This window comes from Nipponia nippon, unplaced genomic scaffold (genome assembly GCF_047370975.1).
Source record: "Nipponia nippon isolate SJK-2023a ecotype South Korea unplaced genomic scaffold, ASM4737097v1 scaffold_2, whole genome shotgun sequence".
Taxonomy (NCBI): Eukaryota; Metazoa; Chordata; class Aves; order Pelecaniformes; family Threskiornithidae; genus Nipponia; species Nipponia nippon.
The window spans coordinates 58,008,779-58,031,583 of NW_028262336.1; the positions used below are offsets into that span (position 1 = coordinate 58,008,779).

Genomic DNA, 22,805 nt, shown 5'->3' on the forward strand with positions numbered 1-22,805 from the left:
AAAATTAATTTAATTTAATTTATTGCCAATTAAGATAGAGTTGGATAGTAAGTAACAAAGATAAAAATTAAAACACCACCTTCCCCTTGCCCTTCCTTCTGGATGGATTAAGTGTAGGTATTATATAGCACAGATCGCATCTGTTCCTTTTCACACCTGGAGTGTCTATGTTCTTCTACATAGGTACTTCTCAAACATCTATTTCTTGAAAAGCTACAATAGTTTAGAAATTTAAATATAGCTTTTTCAGGCTCTTAACTCTTAGAATTACTGTACAAATTCTCTTTCATTGAAGTTAGCCTTCATAAATGCCATTGTGCTGGCCTACAGGATTGCTAAACTACAACCATCTTGCTTACTAGACTTGAGCTTTGAGAAGAAAAAGCTCATCAAGGCTATTTTTGGCCAATGCTGATTAGAGTGCATATTTGGTTCTGTGAGGCAGTAGTGAATCATGGAACCAGAAATATTGGCTGTCAGTTTGGACCTCTGAACTTGCAGCTCAAATTGAGTTTCATGAAATTAAAATCTAGACTATTTCAGTCTGTTTAGTTGGTAGTTACTTTTTTTGCATAAATGATCTACAAATGTCATTCAAGAGGAGAGGGAAAAGTACATATAAGTAATGAGATTTATGTAAAACCCAGTGCTTTTATATTAAAAGCAATATATTTTAATCTCAATATTCAGGTTTTGCTGCTAAATTGACTGATTTGGAGATAAATAAGCGAGGTTGCTGTAAGTAGTCCTTTTTATTCAGTCTGTTTTAAGAAGTTTTGATTTATGTCCACCCATTGTAACTCCTTTTCTTCGCTAGTGCTATAGCTCTCTGTGGTTGCTGACTGGGCTGCTCAGAAGAGGCACTTCGTTCTTTCAGTGGATATCAGCAGTGGCAATAGACTGGAAGAACATGCTATTGATAGCGAAAAGCATTCCTTTTCTCTCTAGGAGGAATACGCAAATAGTGTATTTTTTTTTTTTCCCCCTGTTAGCAGGAACATTTGATTAGGAATAACTTCTTTGTTTTTTGTTCGTGGCACTTTCAGAAAATCATGTTTGATAAATGCGTTCAGCAGAATGTGTTTGCATGTTTCCAAGTATCATCTGAGGACACAGCTGTGACAGTAGTGATGTCCAAATACAGGTGCACTTGCAGCATGGCATGTACTTAAAAGATAATCAGGCTGCCCTCAGGAAATTTGGATGAGATTAGTATCTTTTCTACTGGAGGCTATGTACTGAAAATAATAAAAAGTATTAAATAATGTTATTCTTACTGAATTTTTAAATTAGAGAACCGTTACTGTGAATTTTTATGACACATCAGTCAACTACACAGGTCTCTCTTTTGTGTTTGTGGTTTGGTTTTTTTTTTATTTTTGATTTCTCAAACTTCTGTATAGGTGGGAATTTCTGTTTCAGTGAGCTATTTTAAGTTCCAGGGCAAAAATATAAAATCATCAGCTTCATGGCTCTGTCCTGCCTTTGGTAAACACTGTGGGCTTCCTCTTCGCTTCTGTTCTCCCTTTCCTGAAAGTTGGACCTTTGTCAGCCTAGTGCTATGGAATCCACAAACCTCATTCAGTGTTGCACCTGCAAATAAATAATAAAGCCCAAATGCCACAAGCAATTCCAGAGAGTCTGGCAGAAACCAAATCTTTATGATAAGAATAACAGTATGTGGGAATTGGTTCTGGTGGCTACTGTTCAGACCACGTACGTAGCGAGCAGGCGTATAGGCTGGCTCCTGCTTTGAGCCTCCTTTCTTGTCTAAGAACGAACTCGTTAAAATTGAGAAGTGCCTCTTTTCTCTCCCCCTTTCCTGCTTCCCCCAGCCCAGCTACAGTGGCTGCACCCAGCGGCTCAAGCGTTCAGTACTCGGCTGTGGACCATCCTCCTCTCTTTGCAGGACAGAGGGAAGTCTGTAGTCACCCCGTGGGACAGCTGGACTTCAGAAGTGTAAAATGCTTTATTGCATATTCAACAGATAATTTAAAGAATTCATTTAAAAAAATGGTATACCAGGGAAGAAAAGAAACTTTATTTCTGATTAGGGTTAGGAGATCAGAATCTTCTGTCATCTGGACTTCTACACCTGGAAGGCTGTGTAAACATGGCTTGCAAATGGTTAGGCATACATCCTTCCTTCACAAATAACTATCAATTGAAGTTACATGTGTGTATATATATAAAAGAAAAGCTCTTTGACAGAAAACAAATTATTATTTTGTATTGCAGCTGAAATACTTCCTGGATCTGGGACTACCAAATACTATTTTAGAGTGGTTGTAAAATACAGCCCTTGCCTGAAGCACACTATGTAACTTTTTGTCTTGTGAATGGCAACACCTGTTTGGGAAACTGTTGCAAGCTTTTTCTTTCTACTGAGGGATTCCTAACTGTGTCAGTTCATTGGCATTTAAGAGCAGCACAAGATCATACTGTAACAGGTGCCGGAGGTGACTATGCAGCGTCAGGTATTTTCGTCGTTGACTATGAAATGTGAATTCCACCTTCAGTTGCTTCCTTTTATCCTCTGTTTATACTCGATTAGGCTATTGCTGTGCAAGATAGAGCACACATCATGAGCTACTGCACTTGGATTTGGGAGCTAACTCCTAATTGAGGGCAACTGACTTCAGTTGCTCCGTTTTGACTGGCTAAGCATACCTACCTCAGCTTGGAGGCTTAAGGTTGTAAACCAAAACATAGTTAAGAGAAAGTGATTTCAGGGAAATATTACACGGTTGTTTTCCCTCACCGCAATATTCACGCTTCAGTGTGAGAAAAATGAGGTTAAAACAGGTTGTCCCACTGCAGTGTGTTTTTGCATGCATTGTTTTGAAAACTGTCTTATTACTTGTTATCTTGGTCTGTGCTGGCTTCATTCAAGATTTCTTCCTCCCTGCCCCTCTTTCTGAAAAATCTTTGGGGCTCTCTTTTTAAAAATTCCTTTCATTAAGCATAACTGAGCTTCCACAATTACAATGTCTGTGTTGCTGCTTTCAATCTAGACTGATACCAACTTTGTCCCTTACGGGGCAGGTGGTTTTTTTGCAAGTGTAGTGAAAAGTCTTTATGAAACAATTCGACATGGGCTTTTAACGTGATTTTTAGCTCAGCTCCTCCCCACTTCTCTTATTGATCCCCTTTTCTGTTCATACAGACAATGAAAAAAAAAAAAATCCTCCTTGTGGATTTGCATGTCAGGGTTGTTTTTATACAATACAAAGCTTAAGTTCCCACCTTGATTTGGACCTTCTCTATTTGCAGTGAGGAGATGAGCAAAATGACTAAATTCGTAGCCCTTTGTTGTCATCCTTTGCCGAGGATCTGTTAAAAAGCGTAACAAGTTCTCTTACAGCTGCCTGCAAAACGTAGCGTCTTGGCACAACACCCTTCTAGCCACTAACTAAAATCCCAGACCCTGTGGAGTGTGTGTCTAGATGTGTGGGTGAGTGGAGAAACAGTGAGATTGTGGTGTTACTGTGGGAATATCCTGAACTACTGAGGCTAAACAGGGTCCCTAGTCACTGATTTAACTCTATAATGGAATCTGTGCCTTTAATGTTACATGCTTGTGCCTTGGAATAGAAACAGCTAGATTCAGTCATATTTTGGACATGTGTTATCATGCTGATGACTGCTGTACTATTGGCTGTTCCTTGGTGTTTGAGAGAAACGGTTATGCTCTCTATGATTGCCACTTACCAGTGGGATGTCCAAACTGCTTTTTCCTGTTCTCAGGTGACTTTGCTATCCCTCCCTTAGCCCACAATGTCAGCTGCAGCATGCATGCTGCAATTATGTCTCCTTTTTTTTTCCTTCAGTCTTCATCTGCCACCTCCTGAGTGCTAGTGTGTGTTATAGATTAGGAAACATTGGCTTTAATTTAAAACTTATATAATTAAGATGCCTTAAAAAGGTTTATTTTGGGAGGTGCTATTGTCTACAGCCTAACAAATTTTTAACAAAGAGGCAGTCACAGATGCAGTTACAATCAGATTAGGCATTCCTTTATTTTCAGGCCAGATGGAAAGAATAGTTGACTGTTTTTGTACATTGTCATAGGTGTATTTTGTATGTTCTGAGGTAATGGGAGCCTTTGATCTCCAAGTGGGGTCATGCTGAGTCTGAGGCAGGCTGCAGTCAGATGTGCTGTGTCTGGCTACAGCTGTAAATCTCTTGCTTATTACTGTCTTCTGAAATATGCTGGTACAAATGCATGTGTTTTGGGTGTGCGGGGTGAGATAGGGAAAAAGACAAAATTCTAATGCTTGCCTGGCTTGTTGTGGCCGGGACATTTTGGGGTGGAGGGGAGTCTCTGTAGACTAGATTGGCGGACAGGAATGGAGGACCAGTCATTTTTAAGAGCTGGGTGAAAATGGCTGGAACTAAACTCTTTGTGGGTAAGTTGCAAATGCTGGACTTGAGAAATTTTGGGGGATATTTTTAGAAAAGAAGGTCAGGGTGAGGAAGGCCGTTGCCAATGTGGCCCTTAATTGCAAGGCAGTCTTGTGCATTGAACTGACTGGAGGTATGGATATGGAAATCCATATCCCCTATATGAATAAGGAGAGACTTCCAGCTGTCTAGTTCTACTGTTCTACTGTGTTTAGAAAACTGGGACTTTCATGCAGCCTTTGATTACAGAGATAAGTGACTAATGTCTGTGTTCTGTCTTTATGAAAGTAATCTCAAAAGGATTGCAAATGGTGTTTTGTTGCTTGGGCAGAAAGTGGTGGTATTATTTTCATTACTTGCTGGTAATTACTAAGACGCTAGATTCGTTACAGATGTGGAAATACTGCTGCATAAAATTAGTGTAAATGCCAATGTGTAGCTCTCCTTGATTTTGAAATTAAGGCAATTGCTATCTTTTTTTCTGTGTTGGAAATGGAATATGAAAACAAATAAATACTACAGAAATGTGGATAGTTGGGAGCAAAATCTGACTTAAAGTGCATCCTTTGCAAGTCTTACGTGATGGTATAGATACTAAATGAATGTTCATCCTCCCTGGGAGGTTACAGCAGTGATTTCTGGATTCTAAGGTCACTGTCTTACAAAATGTAACATGAGACCTAGCACCTGTGACAGTTAACATGGTAAAATACTACTCCCCCACCCTATACTCTTAATGATAGACAATATTGCTGTATACTTGTGGGTTGGGCATTTCACCTTTACATTTCTAATCTAGACCAAATTCAAGGGGGAAGTATCTTAACTGGTCTTTTTTTTTTTTATTTTTTTTTTTAGATGATAGCACTGAATGCCAAACTGCATCAAAGAAAGAGGAGCAAAATGACAAAGAAAAGAAAGATGAAGAAGAGACTCCGCTGCCCACTTACAGGGCCAAATCGATTGTTGAGAGTTGGGTGTGGGGCAAACAACCAGGTATTACAGCTGTTTTGGTCATTCTCACTGAAGTATTATGTATTCTATATTGATCACTACTTTTGTAGCATCAGGAAGTAATTGGATCAAATGTACTTGCTGACAGATGCATCTGTTAGGTTAGTGGAATAAGTTGATAAGTGGTTAACTGTGATTGAAGTTAAACATTTACTATAATTACCTTCAGATTTAATTAGACTCATGAATAGTCAGTTTGCACCTTTCACGCTGCTTGAAGGAGTGATAAACTGACTTGGAACAAATGCAGTTATACAGTGAAATGTTACAATGTCTTCAGAATATTTCTTTTCAGTTGCAGACACTAAAAAGAAATTGCTTAGTTTCTGAAGACTGAATTTTCTGCCGACAATAAAGGTTTAATAGGTGATTTTTCTTTTTGATTTCATGGTCTGGTAGATAAGTTTGAGTGAATCATGGGAGGAAGGTTGAAATGGTTAGTTCAATTAACTGTCTGTCCTGACCTTTGCTGACAGTAATCTCATCTATGATGGCAGTGGAAGAATGGTTTGTGTGTTCACATCTTCATGAATGGCTCTATAAAACAGTGATTTTGATATTGAAGCCAGGTGAAGTTCGTGGCTGTTTATTACTGCAGAGCAGCAATTCATTCTCTAAAATTGTCCACGTTTAAAAATAGCAGATCAGAAGAAGCTTCACTTCAGTGGTTTGTTTTACAGTTCTGGTGCATGATATTGCCTGATTCAGATGTTGGCATGTACAAACTTTGGAGACGTCTGTTGTGCCCCTTTTCCTTTCCCTTCACCCAGAAGCGCTTGAAGATCCCTGGGAAAAGTATTGTCTCTTCAGTGCCAGAATCTGCATCTGTGTGGCCCCTTTTGCTAGGGAAGCTATTTGTTTCTGTTGAGCCACAGTTCAGCTGCCAGTCTGCTGTCCTCTGCTCTGTGCCAGCCAGCTTGCTCCCTTTTCTTAAGGACAGGAGGACAGATGGACTTGCTTCACTCTAGTAGTGGGCCAGAATTTTGCAGTGTAGGAGGAATGAAAAGAATTGCCACTACAGTGGAAGGGGGAGTGAGAATTGAATGTGTTGAAGAGATGTAAGCTGAAGGTCACGCTATTTTGTTTTATATTTTTATTTAGTGTTTGTTGCTGAAGAGTAAAATAAAACTATTTTACAAAGTGGTAATGTAAATGCTGAATATCTTACCAATATGTCGTAATTCGAGGCCTCACCTCGAGTACTGTGTTCAGTTTTTGGCCCCTCACTGCAAGAAAGACATCGAGATGCTGGAGCATGTCCAAAGAAAGGCAATGAGACTGGTGAAGGGTGTAGAGCACAAGTCTTATGAGGAGCGGCTGAGGGAGCTGGGGTTGTTTAGCCTGGAGAAGAGGAGGCTGAGCGGAGACCTTATTGCTCTGTACAACTACCTGAAAGGAGGCTGTAGTGAGGTGGGGGTTGGTCTCTTCTCTCCAGTAGCAAGTGATAGGACAAGAGGAAATGGCCTCAAGTTGCACCAGGGGAGGTTTAGATTGGATATTAGGAAACATTTCTTCCCCGAAAGGGTAGTCAGGTGCTGGAACAGGCTGCCCAGGGAAGTGGTTGAGTCCCCATCCCTGGAGGTATTTAAAAGCCGGGTAGACGTGGTGCTCGAGGACATGGTTTAGTGGTGGAGTTGGCAGTGCTAAGTTAACATTTGGACTTGATGGTCTTAAAGGTCTTTTCCAAACTAAACAATTCTATGATTCTATAAATTTCTCCCCACTGACCAAGGTGTCTGGGACAAGACCTGGCCTTTAAGCTCACCCCCCAATTATTTCTTAAAAATTGAAAAAACAGTTTTTTAGAAAAAAAGGGATATATGTGTGTTTGGAGTTTTCAGAAAGAAGTAACTTGCTCTTGTATTAACTTTTAGTGCTTATATATAGTATGGTTTATTGGCACACAGAGATCCTTATTCTAGAAATAGCTTATGAAGATTTTATCTAATAAATTTGTAATCCTTGGTCTCTGTTACCATTTGTGCTTTAAATTTGCATCACCTAGCTGTTATATACAAATCCTTAAACAATACTGCAAACACACTTGCAGTTTATGTATAGAAGTGTTACAGGTGGCTTTTGTTCATGATTGTAGGTAACTTTTTGTTTTGTATTTGTCAGAAATATAGCTAACAGCTGCCTTTTGAGCCATCCTAGGTTTTGTGGCTTGGTAATTAATTTTGAAAAAAATACAGAGAATCACTTCAATTTTGATACTTCGTATAAGTGTTTCATAAAGTGAGGAAAACTTGTAACCTTTTCTTCTGTCATCCTTCATAAAAATAAAATGAACCTTTGAACATATGCCTGTCAAAAGCATGGAGGAACTTTTGAAAAGGAGAATTGTTTCTTTAATTCTTACTTGATCAGCAACAATATATTTAAGACTTACTATGTTTTCATTTATGTTTTATATTCCTTTACAAGTAAGGTATAATTTGGAGATGTGAGCTTGGAGTTATTTTACAAAAAGAACTGAAGAAGCGTTTAAAGTCTGTATTTCAGGTCAATGCCCTGAACTATTTCTACTGAGTTTGATGATGTACAGTCTTACATTATGAAAATAGTATCTAGACATTAGACAGTGTATATCTATGTTTTAGAAGTGCTGTAATACAATTTTATTTTGCCAAGAAGCGTGGAGGATCATGCTGTTGAACTTCAACAGGCTAATCCAGGCCAGTGGGCCTTGTGACATCCCTCTCCCATGAGGGCTGAGAGATTTTTGAGAACACACGAAAAAACCTGTTTGTAAAATGTGTTGAGAAGCAGTACTTTTTGTCCCCCCCAGCCCTGTGCTTGTTTTGTTATCCTGGCACAAGTTCAGAGAAGCAAAATGCTTTCCCTAGTTCTAATTTATGCAGAGATCACTACTCTAATAGAACAGGGCAAAGGAGTCATAGCTTTGTTTTGGAATGGTCTTACTATGCCAAGTACTGTAAAAATGTGCAAGAAAGTAATAAATACATGGGCAGGTCATTATTTGACTTTAAGGTGTTTTTCCTTCTCTTGCATCTTAGTGTTCATCCATTTCATATTCAGCTCAACTGATGTTAGTGTTGAACTATTCAGGCCTCGTTTTTGACATGAGTGCTTCTTTAAAATATCTTCCCCCTATTCCATTCTTACCAGGTTGTGTGTTCATTAACCAGTTCTTCTGATTTTTCCTAAAAATCTTGTTTTACTACTTTCATCAATTTTCTTTTCTGAAAATATTTGGTTTTTACCATCTTAAGTGATCTGGAGAGAAGTTGAGGTGTTCAGCCCTGGATATGGGAAGAAAAAGAGGAAACCTTTGAAGTGGTTGTTCAAAACCTGCAGAAAATAGAGCAGTATTTCATTTATCTTGGGCTTCTTTTTCTTAGTCATGATGTGCTTATGGTTGGCTATATTGAGTCAAACCAGAGGACAGTCTAGTTCAATGTCCTGACAGCAACAGCATAAATAGCAGTAGCCAAGTGAGTAATTAGGTCCCATGTTTATGATACATTATCTGTAGCCTATAGACTTTGAGCCAGAGGTGAGTGTTTGGGGGAATGTGAATGTGTGTTTGGATTCCCCATCCTACTTTTATTTTGCTGGAGCATATGTGTGCATGGCATAACTTAATAGGCTTTAATATTTTTGATGTTGATTTTTTTCCATTTGTCCAGTCTTTTGAACGTTCTGAACTTCTAGCATCCACAGCTATATGTACCAAGGGGCTTTATAATTCAACTGTTTATTGCATTAATATTATCTCTTCCTAGTCCTTGACTTGATTTTGGTGTCTGTTGGTTTCACCTAATGCCTCGTTGTTCTTATACTGGAAGAGGCAGTGAGTGGTTGTTCCTTACTTGTCTTCCCCAACACTGGTGGGGTGGGTTCTTTGTGTTTTAAGAATTCTGTCATAATCACCCCCCAGTTGTATCTTTCCCTCACTGAAGATCTTATTTCATGCAATTTCTTTGCATGCAGAAGCTATTCTAAACTCTTAGTTCCCGCCCTCCCCCCCCTTTTTTTTTTTTATTTTTCCCCCTATATTTTTATGCCAGGGAAGGTGGGTTGGGAACTGTGTATACTACTTGAGCTGCAGGTACCTCATGGGTTACATGAAGTGGCATAATGATCTCTGTTTTTCGTTCTGTCTTGATACCCTGTTTTTCCAGCTGCTGTTGTACAGTGGACCAATTTCTTCTTAGATCTACCTTGCTGTAGTGCCAAGGGGTCATTCCTGAGTGGAAGGTTGTTTGGAGCCCCGTTAACAGGAAAAACTGGAATTTTGTTTCCCTTGCTCACAAGTGTATATATACTGTTTTATTGCTCACTTACTTAATTGCCCACATACTTTTGCAGTTGGCTGTCATCTTTACTAATGTAGTACCAACAGACTTAGTAACCTAAATATTTGTCTCCATTTCCAAACAATTTATGTGTGTATGGAAGAGCAGAGGAATTCACACAGGTTTCTGTGGGACTTTGCTGCTGTTGTCGCTCCGAAGTGTATACTATTTATTCGTATTCCTCGATGGATTCCATACATGTCTCTATCAGCATTAAGGGTTCTAACCCTTAGCATTTTATATATATCACTGTTGGGTGTTTTGAAATGTCTTCAATGCACCCTGTCTTTGTAGATATAAAATCTGAGACATTTGAGTATTTTCAACTTCCATACAAAAGTGCAGTTCTCCCTTAAGATGAATCCTGTTTCTTTTTTTGTTTGTTTGTTTTTGTTTTGTTTGCTTGGTTTTTTATTTTTGTGGGTTTTTTTTGGGGTGTGTCTTAGGGAAAAAGCAGTGGCTAAAACTTTCTCAAAGCTTAAAGTCATAGAGCCAGCTCACTTTGACTGTGGGTATAGTTGAGTATTTATTTAATACCACTTGAGGTCAGGTGATTTTTATTTCTTGAAAAAAAAAAAAAAGAAACACCTCAACTGGTGCAACAACTATGTGTGTAAAAACTTAATTTGAAAAACTGTAATCTGATCTCATTTCATGTGTTTAAGATACTAAATATTGCATACTTACAGAAAAAGTTAGTTTAAATTCATCTTAATTGCTGTCTGACTAGAAAACGGTACTTTCTACTTGGACGCTTCCGTGGGAATGCTACTGTGCTGTTTCCCCTGTAGGACAAAGAGGTAAATGAGGAAATAATCTTAATGCAAACATCTTTAAATAAATAAGCAATGTACAGTTGAAGTGGGGAATATGGTTTTCTTGTATAGTGGGATCTGGTTTATATTAGTAGTGAATTAAACTATTATGCTGGTAAATCAGTGTCATGATGTAGCACTTCTGGGGTTTACTCATGAATGAGTGAGAGCTTGTTTACAGCCAGTGCTGCATCTTCGTTTTTCCGATATTGTTAGTATAGTTGACTGCACTAAGAAATGCTTTAGAGGCAATACCTATGGGCGCAAGTTAAAATTACCTATGTGAATTCAGTGAGATATTGTTGAGATAGGTGCCGCTACTAACAGCAATTGAATCTTTGTTTGCTTTGTGAGAGGAGACACGCAGAACCTTCATCTTGTAGGTGCTATTAGTTACATGATTAAATCTAAATTCGTACTGTTTATAAAAGTAATTAAAAGCAGTCATGGCATTGAAAAAACTGTTTTTAGCCTCCTTTATAGTGACATTTTCTACTTTAATAAAATTTCTTGATGAGTACTTTTAAGTTTAGATTTAGAAACGCTGATAAAGGAATGGTTCAGTCAAAGGATGAAATTTGACCTCCTCTGGTTTAGATTTCTCTTCTCAGAAGTCCTTCCTCCCTGTTTTTTTCTTTTACTTTCTTGCCACTTGGAACAGATTTTAACTTACCGCTCCTCCCCCTCCCCGGTCCCAACTTGAAAGCTGTTGCCCAGCTCCAAGTGTCTGTTTGGTTGCTGTTTATGCTCTTAAGGGGTATGTGCATGCATATGTATATTTTTACACACACACACAAGGCTCAGTTCTTGCTATTTTGTTCTGTGCATGAGTATTTGCGCATCAATTTAAGCAAGTTTTGCTCACAATATAAAACTTTGACAATGAAGCACCCAGCCATATAATGAGATGCATTCTGAATGTGCATGCAACTATTCATTATTTCTCCTCCTGAATACTAATAAGATGAGGTCTGCTGATGGTGATCTTTTGAATAGGGGAGCAGTCAGAAGGAAGCTAAAAGGTAAATGCCCTTTAGGAATTATATGCTTTGTTGGTATAGAATAATTTTGGGAGCATATTTATCTTTGTTTCTGAAGGAAATTATGTGTATGTGATTGCATTTCTGTCTTTCCCTCTAACTTTTGAGTCCACTCATTCTGTGGTGATGGCTTGCAGCGCCATTAGATGCCTGTTAAGCCAAGCCAACTGCATCTTCCATCTGCTCTTTGTCCAGTGGAAATACCATGTAGTGGAAGGGGAAAGAGGAGACAAAATATAAAAATCTCTAGGAAATCAGAGCACATTAGTTCTGCTGCTGACAGGAATGTGTGCTCATTGTAACAGTAGATTCTTGCCAAATTCTGTTTGAAATGTGTTTTGAGTTTTTACGTCTGAAATCTCTCCACACCGTAACATCTATATTTGCCTTTAGTAAAGCTTGTGATTCAACCAAAGTCCTTGAAACTTTTCAGTTTGATATTTGGCATTTTTATTGTTCTTAATTTACCAGTTAGAAGCCTGTGGTGTTCCCTACAAGAGCTCATGAAATAAGTGTTAAGAAACCATTTAGTATGTTAATTTTTTTTTTTTTTTTTTTTTTTTTTGAGCTGCTAGAACAGGAGCAAACATGCCTTTGGGCAGGCTGCCTGTCTTAGACTTGTGTCAGGTTAGTGTTCTGGCTGTGGCTGAGATGGTTTAAGATGTTACTGTCTTCAGCTGCTTGTTTTGCTCCCCCCCCCCTCCCCCCCCCCCCCAGTTTTGCTGGCATACCTAAATAACGTGTCACTTCTTAACCCTGTTCTGTCAAATGATCTGGGTTAAACACTACCGGTATTTTTCCTTCTAATGCAGAGAACTTCTGGCAGGAGGAATTAAGAAGCGAGGACATGTAGCTATGTTAGTTGCTGAGGGGAGGGAGAGATGTGATAAATTTTACAGAAGATGGTAAAACCCTTACCTATCTCTACTGCAGCCAGAAAGATAAGTCACTGTAGTTGTCAGTTAATAAGTATTCTACTAATGGTAACCTGAGAATTTAAACTTGGATGGTATGACCTCAACTCTTACATTGTAGGTACAGATTAGGTAAATAATGTGTCTCCACCCTTCATAAAATAACTGACAAAGCAAAGCATTGCAAGGGATGGTTGGCATCAAGGGCTGGCGTGGTGGCGTATGAACAGTTTTGTTTAAAGAGTTCCCTGTAACCTTCTCAGATGAAATTTGAATCGTTACTATTAATAAGCTATTCTCTCATTAGTCTATTTAGTTCATTGGTAATAAGTGTCGTGCAGACCTGAGGATTTATTGAAATCAGTTTCACTGGGTTGATTCCCAGACATATTTAAATCTTTCTAATGATGAACTGAATTTTCATAAAGATAAATTTACTTATGGAATAAGAGAACATTTAAAGTGAGAAGTGTATAGATATAGCCCACTTAAAAATAGTGTTACTTGTAATAAAACGACACAGTCCTTGGTTCAGTTCTGAGTTGTCTGGGTTATAGGGCTACTATGACCTGTTCCAGCCTTTACTACACTTTGCATATGAACTTTCTTTTGCATTCTTGAAATACTAAAGAAGTATGTATAAAATATTTAAGAGTGGAATTATTTAATTTTGGTAGAAAGCCTTCCTAAAATTGTAGCCATTTGAGATTGTGAAGGCAAGGTGAGAAGGGGGAAAGAAAACAATTTTATTACAACTAAGTTCAGTAAGCTTAAGTTTATGCTTCATGCAGGTTATTTTTATATGGTTTGAATCTGGGTGAGACTAAATCATATTTTCCATTAGAAAAAAATATTTTTTGCATGCAATGTTTAAATATTTGAAAATAGTATATTGTAACTGAACAGCTCTTCCTATTACTAGTTTCTGAATATGAAGACTTTGGGTTTTTTAGGGCTAATCACTTGAAAATTGAATTCTTTCCAGCCCTTTTTCTTCGTAAAAAGTAAAGACAGAATTTTAGTTGATTTCTTTTCTAGGTTTTGTGTTGTCTTATTTTGACTTTGTTTTATTTGTTGACTTAATTGGCAGGAAAGCAAAATAACTTGCTTTTAAAATCCCTTACTTTAGAAAGCGCTATCGTGAGCCTTTGTTTTGTGAAACATTGCGTAGTCCATGGAACTATGGACTGTTTTTGTATTAAAACAGAATTGAACCTTTGAGGTATTGAAAACCTACATTAATGTGAATTTTTTTTGTGAAATGAGCCAGTTGTCCTGTCACATCATTGAGTAGGATGTTGAGTATCTTACAGGTTATGTAATACAGTATGTATTGGCTGAACCATTAGGAATTACTTTCGTAGGTGCTGCTATAAACTATTTTCTTTTTCTGCACAGACACAATATTGTGTGTGTATACAATGGCCAGCTTTAAAACTGGTACCGCTTGATGTGCATACATTGTGTGTGCTTCCATAGGATTCTGATTTTTTTAATGCATTCAGAGTTCATACAGCAGTTTGTGTCACCTATTGCATCAGAGTGGCTGGGATGCTGATAACAGCAGTACTGTGGTTGCTTGAAAGTGGTTTGAAAGGTATGCAGCTGTAGACTTTCAGGGAAACTTCCTCGTAAAGTAATTGCTGGAGGATTGTAGGTGGTCTCTGCCTGTCCTAAGTGTTTCTTTCCAGTAGTCCCCATGACATAATGTTTAATAAGTGTGTTATTTTGAAATGAAGGGCTTTTTCACCTACTTCTTCAACTCTCAAAAATAATTTTAGAGGGTGTCCACATTTCAATAACTTGCCAGCCGGGAAGGAGTGGTGAATGCCATAGCTCTGTATTACTTCATAGACTCTGCTGAGTCTGGCACCTAGTGCTTGATTTCTGTAGCACCATAGACTCTCTCTTCCCCAAACATAAGCGTTAATTGAACTGTCTTGTTTTTTCTTCATTAACTATTTCTTTACTTTTCCTGTAGATAGATGAGACCATAATGTGAGGAATGAACCTGCAGAATGAAATCAGTTGCCAAAAAGAACAATGTTAAGAAAAGCCTCTGTGACGTGGAGAGTATGGTCATCTCTTCACTGTTGTGTCCTGGTGATATTTAGAGATGGATAGGGCTTCAGTGTTCAGGAAGGGAAGAAAAAAAAAACCCTGATTTTTATCTCTTCTGATGGCTTTTTTAGAGGGATCTTGAAACTGGCATGTCAGTATTGACCATGTTCTGTTGTGATACTCTGAAGTGTAGAAGCCATGTGCTGCAAAATAGTATTTTTGCTTATAAAATAAAGGTTAAGGCACACCTAAGATGACAGCAGCGGCTTCAGAACATGCAGTTTATATTTTGTAAGAGTTTTTACTTTGGTGTTCTGAGTAATGCTAACACATCACAACTGAGATTTTTCTCTCAACATTGTGGTATTTAATGAAACAAAATTTTAGTTGGATCAACCTGGAGGTATATTGGAGCTTCAGACTGGGTACTGATGCAGTCATCCATTGAACTTTCCAGGTGAACTTCTATATGGCCATAATGTTAAGGGACTTTATAAAAGCCAAACCAAACAAATCAAACATGCCTTTGGCAGGCATCTTTTTTATTTATGTGTTACTTTACATTGTGATCTGAAGTAGCTGTACGTATGTAACTTGTTGATACTTGACTGTACTATAGAATTCTTCGGGGAATTTTGTAGGGCTAATATTAAGGACAATATGGCTTTTTTTGTCATATTTCTTGTTGTCTGAGTCAAGGTATAAATGTGCATAATAGCTGCTATTGCTTTTTTTTTTTTTTTTTTTATTAAGGTCTAGACTGCAAGGAACACTTCTGAATCTATTCTTACTCGTTGAAAAAAATAAGTTGTTCCTCATAGTCAGGTGGAAAGATGTAAATTACCTCAGGGAAAGGAATCTAACATGTTATAAAATGGTGAAATGTGAGTAGCAATGTTGAAAACAGGCTGGGGTGATGGCTGACAACAAACCATAAGTGACCGTGCAATGCGATCCAGTGGCAGAGAAGGCCACTCGAATTCTCTGCTGGGTATGCAAAGATGTGTTGCAGAGTGGGGACAAAACTTTGAAATGCTTTATACAGTTACAGTTGCAAAAAAACCATTATGCCTCATTAGATACAATTTTCAACACTAGAGACCATCAGAAGTGTGTCTAAATTCCTATAGCTTCGAGGCAGCTGTTCCAAAAATGTGGTTTTTTTTTTTTTTTTTCCTTTTTATTGTAAGGTTGTGTCCATCTTCTGACAAACACTGTTACATATATGCACAAATATGTTTTCTTTGTACCCCTTAGTCAGGTGTCAGTTAAAACAAAGGTAATTCTGTGTAGCAGCCAGGCAGCAAATGTGGTTGGCTTAGGGAGGAGTACAGTAATTCAGTGCAAAGCAGAGTCGCGTGGCCCAGTGATCAGGCTGTTAATAAAGGGACAGAAAAGAACCCTTCTAAGAACACACTTTGATGCTTGTTCTAGAAATTAAAACTACGGAGAGTATAAAAATACACATTTTCCAAATTTTTATTTTAAAGTGTTGGGTGTTTTTTCTTTTTGTTTTGGTTTTTTTTGTTGTTGTTGTTGACACTGTACTTGTTACCATTATTAGATTACTGGGACTTTGGGCTGTTGACTGCTTTTTCTGGTTAGTGAAGAATTAATTCTCTAGTGTTGGTACGTAAGTCAGGTCTTTTATTTGCTAATAGTACTTGCAAACATCTTAAATTTCTGCCATTATTTGTTTCAGAAGCTTAGCAGCTCTTGGCAGTGATCCTAGAGCTTCTGAGAGTAGTTTTCTAACTTCTGAGGAACTTAAGATAATATCTGTCAGTGCAAAATGAAAGTATATCCTTGTGGGGACTTGCAAGGTTATTGCCTGCACTTGAGATGGGTCTGACTGAGGTCTGAAGATGATAAGAATTTGCTGTCTAACTTGTTTTTTTGAAACACATAAATATTTCCTATGATGTTTTAATTTCAGACATGAAATACGAAGGTTCAGATGTGTTCACACAAAACCAGTTTTGATAATAGCCCTTGTCTAAACGCCTGTTAAGTATGATTGTGATTATGTAATATTGTGGCTTAGAAATGTGTACGTTAAATATGGAAACAGAGAGTTTCACTGGGTTTTGAGGTTCAGACTTCTGGTCAGTTCATAGTTTTCAATTTGTCTTGATTTTTTCTTGATACTGTATATAACAAAGACGAACACCAATAAAATGATATTTTTCTCTGATTCTCAGACGTGAATGAGTTGAAGGAATGCCTTCATGTACTAGTGAAGGAACAGCAAAGTCTGGCCACACAAACTGCTACAACAGCTCTTTCAGCTATGAGGCTAAAGCAAAGGCTAGTTATCCTGGAACGATACTTCATTGCATTGAACAGGACAGTTCTTCAGGAGAATGTCAAAGTTAAGTGGAAAAGCAGTAGTATTCCTCTGCCTGCTGTGGATAAGAAAAGGTAACAACACATGCATGAACAAGTTAATACATTAGGAAAGTCATCGAAAGGTTATCAGCCTGTGTGTGAGAGCTTAATGTGATTTCTTCCTCCTCGTGAAACATTAGCAGTAAAGAAACTCTTATTTCTTAAGATGGTTTTACATGGTGTTATCTGCCACGCAGTTTTCTTCGTTGGCTAATGCTTGCTTATAGTGTTTCTGTTCATACCAGTGGGTTTTTATTGTAATACATTGCTGTAGATATTATTTTTTGAGCTATAAGTATACTTTTATTGAGGAATTCCTTTTGTTGTACTCAGCTAGAAAGTATGGAGTAGCCTGTTCCAGAAATGATGCTCATGGAGGCTGCATAGTTCTAATAACATTAATATATTTTTTTTGTCAATATTTGCTCAGTTAAGGCACATAACAAATCTAAAAATACAAATATATAAAAGTTGAACATAGTTTTCCTTAGCTTGGGTGAGAAACGCTGTAATCGTACATTTTATATGAAACTGTTTCCAGAGAACTAACTGAATAAGAAATAGTCTGATTACTTTCCATGTCTTGATAGCTTATTGACCTAAAAATAGAAAAATCTATCAGATGAGGCATTAAAGAAGCTATTCAGTAGCTGAACAAGGTTGCTGTCTGACAGAACAAGCAATTCAGCCAGGGAAATTTTTATGTTAGATTGTCTCTAGCTTCAAAGATGAAAGGAGACAATAAGTAGATATCATGAGTGGTTATTATGGATTGGAATTCTGACAATGATATCTTTCTCTGAATAGTCTTTTCTCTGAAATTTTTTTTTCCAGTTCTGATTAAAAAGAGCAGTGGTATATTTAAGTTATCAGACTACTAAAAATGCCAGTTTAAATTTTTTCTCTTGAAAAAGTCCTAAGCAGTTCACATTCTTTTGATGTGAGATTAAAAAGAAAACACAATTGTTGGTGTCTTTCTGAGAGGAAGCAGTAGGGAATCTCCTGTTGTTAAGCACAAAAGAAAGCTTACTTAAATTAATGTGATTGTTTGCATAAAAAGGTTAACAGAAATGTATGCGAGTCCAGTGGGTATTAACAAAAGTTCAAGCTCTCTCTTTTCCTTACACACACCAATACAGAAGCTGCAAAGAGAGATTTGTAACATTGACACTTGAATGGAAAGATAAATGACAAAATTGATGGAATTAATTATAGGTAATTGAAGATTCATTAAAAAAAAGCCTGTAAGTATAGCTTATGCAGTACAAATTAACTAGAAGTACAAACTTCCTGAGTAAATGATGAGTACATGAAGTATCTTACATCTGTGTATTTTGAATACACCATCATAATTTCACTCTGAGTAACTATAGGCACCTTTCTGATGGCAGTCAGTTATGCTGGTCTAGTTTATTTTTTCTCTGTGAAGCTTTTTGATGTTGGACGTCGAATTGGTTGTTCTTTGAAGCAGCTGAAGTTGAATTTTGGTTGTTGACATTTTGATGTTAATCACCTTCATTCTCAAGAGACAAGTACAATTCTTTAAAAAAAAAAAGGTGTAATTACATATGCATGCATATAGCTAAATTATAAAATTGTCGAATATACAAATTATACAGATAATAGTATAAATATATATTATTACTATATAAATTATATTGAGACAATGCATGTATAATTTTATTTAGCCCAAGACCTGTAGGCAAAGGTGTAGAAGGACTGGCCCGAGTCGGATCCCGAGCAGCACTTTCATTTGCATTTGCGTTCCTTCGTAGAGCCTGGAGGTCAGGTAGGTCTACTCTGTAGCATATTGCATATATTTTTTTCATCAGAAGACAGATGATTCATTATAGCATGTGTGCATGTAAAATATTTGCATAGAACTATACATTTTTAAATGTTAGATTTGCATAATTTTGTCTTATGTTCACGTGGTATTATGCCCAACAATACTGTTGCTGATCGAAGCCATCCAAGCCAGTACCAGTGCTGTGTTGTACTGGGATACTTTTATGTTTAGGAAGGCCAATTGGAATTTCATGAAGAGAACGTATTTTTAATGCCAGGTTTCAGAAAAGTTAGATTTAGTCTTCAGACAGGGTCAATCCACTATATTACTATGCGATAGTAGCAGCTTAGAAAAAGAGTTTGGAGCAGAAGTGTGAAACTTGCGTTTAGTTTGTGTACTTGTCAGTGATCGTCAAATTGCAGAGGTTGGCAGAATTGTCGTCTGTGCCACCTTAACCTACCTGTTTGTCTCAGTCTGTGCTGTTTGTTCAGACGGCAGCTGTTTGGCTCGCTCTTTGTCCAGCCAGCCGTAGTTCTTCTGATTTCCTCAGTGGATGCATAGTAGGACGAGCTGGTGTAAGAGCTGTCACCTTTCTGAATGTATTTTTTGTGAAGCAGATAGTTCTTCAGAAGTCTTGCAGTAAAAATGTTCATGTCAAAATTGAGAACTTTGTACATATTATTAAGTAACTTGTAAACTTGAGGTTAGAAAAAAATGCCACAAAACATTGTATACAGAAATCTATATGACTTCTGTAAGGATGGGAGTGTAACTAGTATTACTGTGTTCCTTAGGTGAAGATGCAGACCTGTGCAGTGAATTGCTACAGGAATCACTTGATGCACTACGAGCTCTACCAGAGGCATCCCTTTTTGATGAAGGGACTGTATCTTCTGTATGGCTGGAAGTGGTGGAAAGAGCTACTAAATTCCTAAGGTCTGTTGTGACTGGGTAAGTTTCTTTTTCTGAGCATTGCTGAAGTAGCTGTTAAATGGCAAACTTGCATCTCTTAGCAGCTGATGGTATAAACATAATAGTTTATGGAAAATTAAAAAGATTGCTTTCCTTTTCTAATGTTGTTATACAAGCAAGCAAAAAAATACATGAACTGTTTAAATATGATTTAATTCCTTTAACTGTTTAAGAAAAACCTGAATTTGAGTATTCTGAATCACTGCATGTAGACTTACCTGAAAAATAGTTTCACTAATGTAAACTCTATCCACATGAAGAGTGCTTTGGTAATACAATATACGTGTACACTTAATTGTGCCTTTCTAGTTTAGTAAAATAATGCAGACTTCTTTGCATATGGGGGAAAAATATACTCTCATTGGACTTAGAGCACTCCCCTGCTTTTCCCTGTTATTTAAGGAGACTTAAAGTTACCCTTTTACAATAGTTACCAGAAATTAATTGTCTTTTGAATACTGGAACTACATCCTTATAGTGAATATCATAAAGAATATTTGAATTTCACCTGTGAAAAATGTTTTTTTCAAGTTCTTGGCATATTTAATAGAGCTATAGAGTAGATAGTGAAGCTTGGGGCAATTTTAAAGCCTAGCTGCCACTCTAAAAATTGATCTTGTGTGGAATGTGTCAGCTTTTCTTCTCAGCTGCTTTCATCACCAATTTTATATTTTTCTATAAGTTCAGTGGTTCTTAGTGTGCTGTAGATGCTTTTAGTAAGCAAATATGTATTATTTCCAATTACTTCTTAGTTAATGTATGTTGTTTGACTTTTATGTAGAGATGTGCATGGAGCTCCCAGTACCAAAGGGCCAGGAAACATTCCGTTACAAGACCAGCACTTAGCACTTGCCATATTGCTAGAACTGGCAGTGCAGAGGGGTACACTAAGGTGAGATGCATGAGCACTCTGTTTTTTAACCATCACTGTCTGTTGGAATGGCCCGAGCAGTGCCTGTCTTCAGTTTTCATGGGTGTGGGTTTATCATAATAATTGTGGTTCAAAGCATGTGAACCTTTTCTGCAATGCAGTGGAGATCAAGATCTTGTTAGCTAGACTGCAAAATCCATTTTTGATATTTTGATAATCTGTTTAAAATGGAAAGCTGTGATATCTGATATTGCTAAACTTGAAAATGTAGAAAGTGAATTGTATGGATAACCTAAAATAATGTTTTTAGGAATGCTTATTAATAGAAGATGTAAACTTCCTCTTTCAGCCAAATGTTGTCTGCAGTTATGTTGTTGCTTCAACTTTGGGATAATGGCACGAGGGAAACGGATAATGAGCGATCTGCCCAGGGAACAAGCGCACCCCTTCTACCTTTGTTACAAAGATTTCAGAGTATAATATGTAATAAAGACGTGCCCAATACTGAGGAAGAGATTCAGGTACTTACCCTTGGATTATTTGAAAGGGGCATTATGTTGGTATCAAATTTCATTTGACTGGCTAAAATAATTATAAAATTATCCAAACAATATTGGCAATAGTGTTTTCCATGTAAGATGTATATACACCACTGTTATTTGGTTTTCATGCGTACATCTGAGTTTCTTGAGGTAGGAAGAGGAATGCCATAGTATGGTTAGAGGTAAGCATTGTGTTTCAGAGTTAATGTTTTCGTGATAATTAACTTAGAGATGTGGCCAGTTAACTTTTCTGCATATTTGGATTGTTTTTATTTAGTTGTGTTTGAAGTTAATTGAACTATGACTCTTAGTAAATACTATTTAGGTTGATAAAACATAGTAAATCTTTTTTATTTTTCTTGTAACTTTCTATTATATTCACAATCTGACTATATTTTCTCAACATGTGTGTTTGGAATTTTCCTTTACTGTAAGAAAAAGGATGTGCAGAGTTAATTCAATTTCTCTTAAACTTGTGTGATACTTAGCATATCTAAAATATATTGCGTATCTATATGTGTACTGGCATAGAAATACCTTGAATATTCTTCTGACTGCTCTTTTTTTTCTTTTCTAGCTCCTGACTTACCCTCTGAGTCCAAATGAAAGTTTTCTAAGGTATCTGACTTTACCACAGGACAATGAGCTAGCGATTGATCTGAGACAAACAGCTGTAGTGATCATGGCCCATTTAGATCGTCTAGCCACCCCATGTATGCCTCCACAGTGTAGCTCTCCTACATCTCATAAGGTAACTGTTTGCAACATCAAATTTAGTAAGATATTTTTCCTAAAAGCATAACTGATTTTCAATTTGGAAGGAAAATGACTCCTAAGATTCTTCAAATTCCCTTTTGATTTTCACAAGGTAACATTGAGTTGCCGAAATTTGTCTAATTTGCTATCTTTTATTACATCAGCGCTCTTTCAGTTAGCCTTGGAGTACAAATCTATGGTTTGTGAACCATTCTTTCTTATCACAGTGCTGTGGCTAATTCTGCCATGTTGTGAGCTGTTCCCTGTGTTTATCAGAGTAAATGCTCAAGACCAGACTTTATAAATGTTGGGGGTCTGACATTTAAAAAAAAAAAAAAAAAAAAAGAAAGAAAGGAAAAAAAAAAAATTAAACTTCCCAACTTGAAAAATCTCTGAAGGCTTAGTGTAGATATTTATAGCTTATTCAGTACCAGACTAAACTGAATATAATGCATGCAAGTCTTTATTTTTGATATCTTCTAATAGGTAAGCTTTACTGACTACTGGCAGTAATGACTGTCACAGATTTGAGTATATTTGGCATATAAAGGTTTAAAAAATAATCTGCTCTACGCATTTTATTAATTTGCATCTTTCAAAATTAGTACTTACAGAATGTCTTATTTTCTAGGGATCTCTGCAAGAGGTCATTGCTTGGGGTTTAATAGGTTGGAAATATTACGCTAATGTGAGTGGTCCTATTCAATGTGAAGGACTTGCCAATCTTGGCGTTGTGCAGGTGGCCTGTGCAGAGAAACGTTTCCTAATATTATCTAGGAATGGACGAGTTTATACACAAGCGTACAACAGCGATACTCTGGTGAGAGTTTTTTACATGTTTTTAAAAATGTGTTCTCTTCTGTATTACTTCATAGCATAAGTCTGCTCCTTTAACTACGTACAGTATCTTGGAAGAA

At 37.2% G+C, this 22,805-nt stretch overlaps 1 protein-coding gene across 9 annotated transcripts in view; it reads left to right on the forward strand.

Annotated features, from left to right (window-relative positions):
• HERC2 (HECT and RLD domain containing E3 ubiquitin protein ligase 2) overlaps window positions 1–22,805 on the forward strand; it is a 116,098-nt gene that overhangs the window by 14,320 nt on the left and 78,973 nt on the right. For 8 of the 9 annotated variants that reach the window (XM_087759603.1, XM_087759609.1, XM_087759607.1 and 5 more), the window contains 8 exons: window positions 5,263–5,400; window positions 16,772–16,991; window positions 18,647–18,747; window positions 19,542–19,698; window positions 20,501–20,611; window positions 20,940–21,111; window positions 21,710–21,883; window positions 22,520–22,708. In XM_087759603.1, the coding sequence (XP_087615729.1) occupies window positions 5,263–5,400; window positions 16,772–16,991; window positions 18,647–18,747; window positions 19,542–19,698; window positions 20,501–20,611; window positions 20,940–21,111; window positions 21,710–21,883; window positions 22,520–22,708 (1,262 nt within the window). The remainder of the gene's footprint in view (window positions 1–5,262; window positions 5,401–16,771; window positions 16,992–18,646; window positions 18,748–19,541; window positions 19,699–20,500; window positions 20,612–20,939; window positions 21,112–21,709; window positions 21,884–22,519; window positions 22,709–22,805) is intronic. The other variant, XM_087759605.1, reaches the window with a different exon arrangement.